Source organism: Limulus polyphemus, unplaced genomic scaffold, assembly GCF_000517525.1.
Source record: "Limulus polyphemus unplaced genomic scaffold, Limulus_polyphemus-2.1.2 Scaffold1, whole genome shotgun sequence".
NCBI classification, from domain to species: domain Eukaryota; kingdom Metazoa; phylum Arthropoda; class Merostomata; order Xiphosura; family Limulidae; genus Limulus; species Limulus polyphemus.
The window spans coordinates 1494343-1498123 of NW_013665611.1; the positions used below are offsets into that span (position 1 = coordinate 1494343).

The 3781-nt window shown below is 37.0% G+C and overlaps 1 protein-coding gene across 1 annotated transcript in view; it reads left to right on the plus strand.

Annotated features, from left to right (window-relative positions):
- LOC111085809 (carbohydrate sulfotransferase 3-like) overlaps nucleotides 1-2661 on the plus strand; it is a 6813-nt gene extending 4152 nt beyond the window's left edge. The window contains exon 2 of the mRNA XM_022386124.1: nucleotides 1580-2661. Within this exon, the coding sequence (XP_022241832.1) occupies nucleotides 1580-2661 (1082 nt within the window). The remainder of the gene's footprint in view (nucleotides 1-1579) is intronic.
- The last annotated feature ends 1120 nt before the right edge of the window (nucleotides 2662-3781 follow it).

Consider the following 3781-nt stretch of genomic DNA (forward strand, 5'->3'; position numbering starts at 1 on the left):
GTTTAGTTTAATTTAATTGTATTATTTTTACAAGTCAAATACAGCATCCTCAAGTCTCCATACTTGCTAGTACTAAGTTCTACCCGCTGGGAGTAAATTCAGTACATATAAAAAAGCCACATTCTCAGCATCATTAATTAAACAATTGACAACTTTTTATGCTTCTGCTATCAGCTTTATTATGTTTAGCTTTTGTTATGTATTACAATTTCAAATAGCCTAAAACTGAGTTAAATTATAATTTAGGTTTAATAGTTAAATAAATGTCAATATATATCTAATTTGTGATATTTGCCAACAAGGTTGATACACACAGTTTTCTTTTTTAATACAAATATATTTTAATATACAACCAATAATACAATTTACAATAACAGTTATTACAAATAATGATTTATATACAAAAGTCTTACAAACTTACAAGCAAAATAAAGTCTTCTTTCTAGCCTAGAACTTCCTTGATATCTCATCGATGGTTCACGATGAGCGAGTTAATTTCGAGTTGATGTAGATACAATTCACTTAATAGGGAGCTAGCTAGCTCTGTAGTTCTCGCTGATCACACGCCGATTATAGGTCGAGTTTCTTTCACCGATGACGTTAGGTAATGTTTTCGTAAAAGTACTAATGTCCGATGTGAATTCACTGAATTTAAATGGCTTGTAATGCTCGAAATGTATAAATGTTCCTGGTCAAATATCTGAAGTGTCCCGATTAATAAGAGTTATAACAATCACAGTTACAGCTTCCGAAGTTTATAGCAAACCAATAATAGATACGGTTTTCATGCGCAGTGCGATGGTTATATTTATAGGCGTGTGAAGAGCTTCTAGAAAATTCAGATTGCGCAACAATACAAACACTACACTAGCGTTTCACGTACACACCTATATTGTTGATTCTTACACTCGAGAATCTTCTACAACTTTAGAGAGTAGGCGGAAATTTCGCAATACAGATTTAAAAATATAAGTTATGTACATTTTTAAATATAAATTTAATTTAAACAAACATCGATATTAAAATAAATATATATAATAGTATATCCGTCACACTTTCAATTGAGATACGAACGGTTTCATCTGCGATTCGGTAGGGAAGGTCGAAGCATCGCAATATCCAGCATTAGAATGAGCAGACAGGAACATTTTGAAAGCGGCTTACACTCATAATATTGTGCTCGGCTTGCTGCATAATATCTACCAAGGTAGTTCTAAATGGTTCCTGAATACCTCTGTGATTCATTTGGAGAATTCCATGCTTCTTGTGCTTGGCCATTAAGCTCGTGATCCGCTGATGGATTTCAGTCACCTTACCATTTCAAATCATTTTTCGCAGCCCCAACGCTAAAAGAGTGCGGGAAATGCCTTCTTTTTATCCAATAAATATATCCAAAAAATCCATTTCAAATTAAGAAAAACTGGATTGGGTAGTTATTTTTTTCCACAAAAATGTTCCCCAGTGACTCGTGATGGGCTTGTTAATTAAAATTCAATGCTTTTTTTAACTTTTCTGTACATATTTTATTCCTTTTATATATATATATGATTGAAAATTGCATTCTATCATTATCTTTCAGGTGTGTCTTGTTCTACAACCAGTCATTTGCCTACAAGGAGTCCTGAGCCCACTAATCTTCTTCCTCTGCCTTTAAGAGACATTAAATCAATCTACATTCTGCCTGTACAAAATATTCACACGCAATCTAGTGCAATACATAAAGCACCTAACTTGTTGTACAATACCCAGAACTCTGTGGCTAAAAGAAAACATATAGTAATATTGTCGTATTTACGTGGCGGTGGAACTTTCCTGGGTGAAATTTTTAATCAGCATCCTCAGATTTTTTACTACTTTGAGCCGTTCTACCTTCTGGACCATAAAGGACCACATAGTGCGATTCAGCCCTTGTTCCGAAGCCAAGTTCCGCAAGCTCTCGACTTTCTCATTGACATTATGGAGTGTAAGATATCTCGAAATGTGGAATTGGTTGAGAAAGATCATGCCCTAAGAAGTAAGGCGTTGAGGGACATATATAAAACGCCATTTTGTTTGACAAATAACAGCACTTTGACAAGCTGCTTGGACAGAGCATGTCAACTGAAAAACGCGTCTGTTACCAAGGTAATGCGCCTTTACGTTCAAGACCTGCAGCCTCTGGTTGAAGAAAACGACTTAAAATTAATTGTTTTGCAAAGGGACCCTCGTGCCATCATCTACTCGAGACGTCGGAATAACCTCGGAGGTCGTTTGGAGTTAGAGGACGATTTTCGGCTTCAAGCTCGTAGTTTATGTGCTCGGATGTTACATGACGTAAAGATTGCCGAGAAGATTGCGTCTACTACGCATCAGGACTTTTATAGAATTATTCTTCACGAGCATTTTGTCACAAACCCGCTGAAGGTTGTAAGAGATACCTTTAGGTTTTTAGATATCCCTGTAACTGAGCAACAAATAGAAACTTTTCTTGAAGCCGTCCACAACTCTCAGCAAGTGCAGCAAAAATACCCTTCTTTGTGGGACTGGAAGATAGAAGCCTTGACAAATGAGGTAATCGCTATAGATAAAGTATGTCATTACTTCTACAAATATTCTTTCTACCAACCAATTACAGAGGGCGAGGACTTTGGAGATAAACGTGGACTCTGCACTTATTGTTGATAGATTCATTATTCCAATTATGCCTACATGCAAAATGAGTTGATAGTTGAGATGAATAATCGTAACCATTGTTTATTAATTTTTCTAAAGAAGATTTAATAGGACAGCATACCATCACTTCGGATAATAATATATACCTACACAGCTTAGAACAATTAAACTGATATGTGCAGGGGTCTACAAAGTTTGTTTTCGGTTTGAAAATGCCACGATACTACAGGTGTTGTCCAATAACGAATAGAGATGAGTGCAACTAGTACATTCATCACAGGTGGTGGCGACACAATTACAAGAAAGCCAGAACCTAGAGATAGGTGCAACTAATAGTTTCATTACCGCTGGTGGTGACACAATTACAAGAAAACTAGAACCTAGAGATAGGTGCAATTAATAGTTTCATTACTGCTGGTGGCGACGCAATTACAAAAAAAAAACAGAACCTAGAGATAAATGCAACTAATAGTTTAATTACTGCTGATGACTCGTAGACAGCTCAGTTATAAACTTTCGTTTTACACCGCGTAGACAGCTCAGTTATAAACGTTCCTGTTACACCTCGTACACAACTCAGTTATAAACGTTTCTGTTACACCTCGTAGACAGTTCAGTTATAAACCTCCCTGTTACACCTCGTAGACAGCTCAGTTATAAACGTCCCTGTTACACCGCGTAGACAGCTCGTTATAAACGTTCCTGTTAAACTGTACACAACCCAATTACTGGCGCTCAGATTCAGGACTGGAACCATCGAAAAACCTCGTAAGACGTTCATAGAAACGGCATTGGAGTGAGCTTACTCTTCTGCAGTCACTATTCTGGTTTCCTTGTTTCGCCACCAGCAGTAATGAAACTACCAGTTGCACCTATTTCTAGGTTCTGGTTTTCTTGTAATTCTGTTGGTGTAACAGGAACGTTCATAACTAAGCTGTGTACGCGGTGTAACAGGAACGTTCATAACTGAGCTGTGTACGCGGTGTAATAGGAACGTTTATAACTGAGCTGTCTACGAGGTATAACAAGAACGTTTATAACTGAGTTGTGTACGAGGTGTAACAGGAACGTTTATAACTGAGTTGTCTACGAGGTGTAACAGGAACGTTTATAACTGAGCTGTCTATGC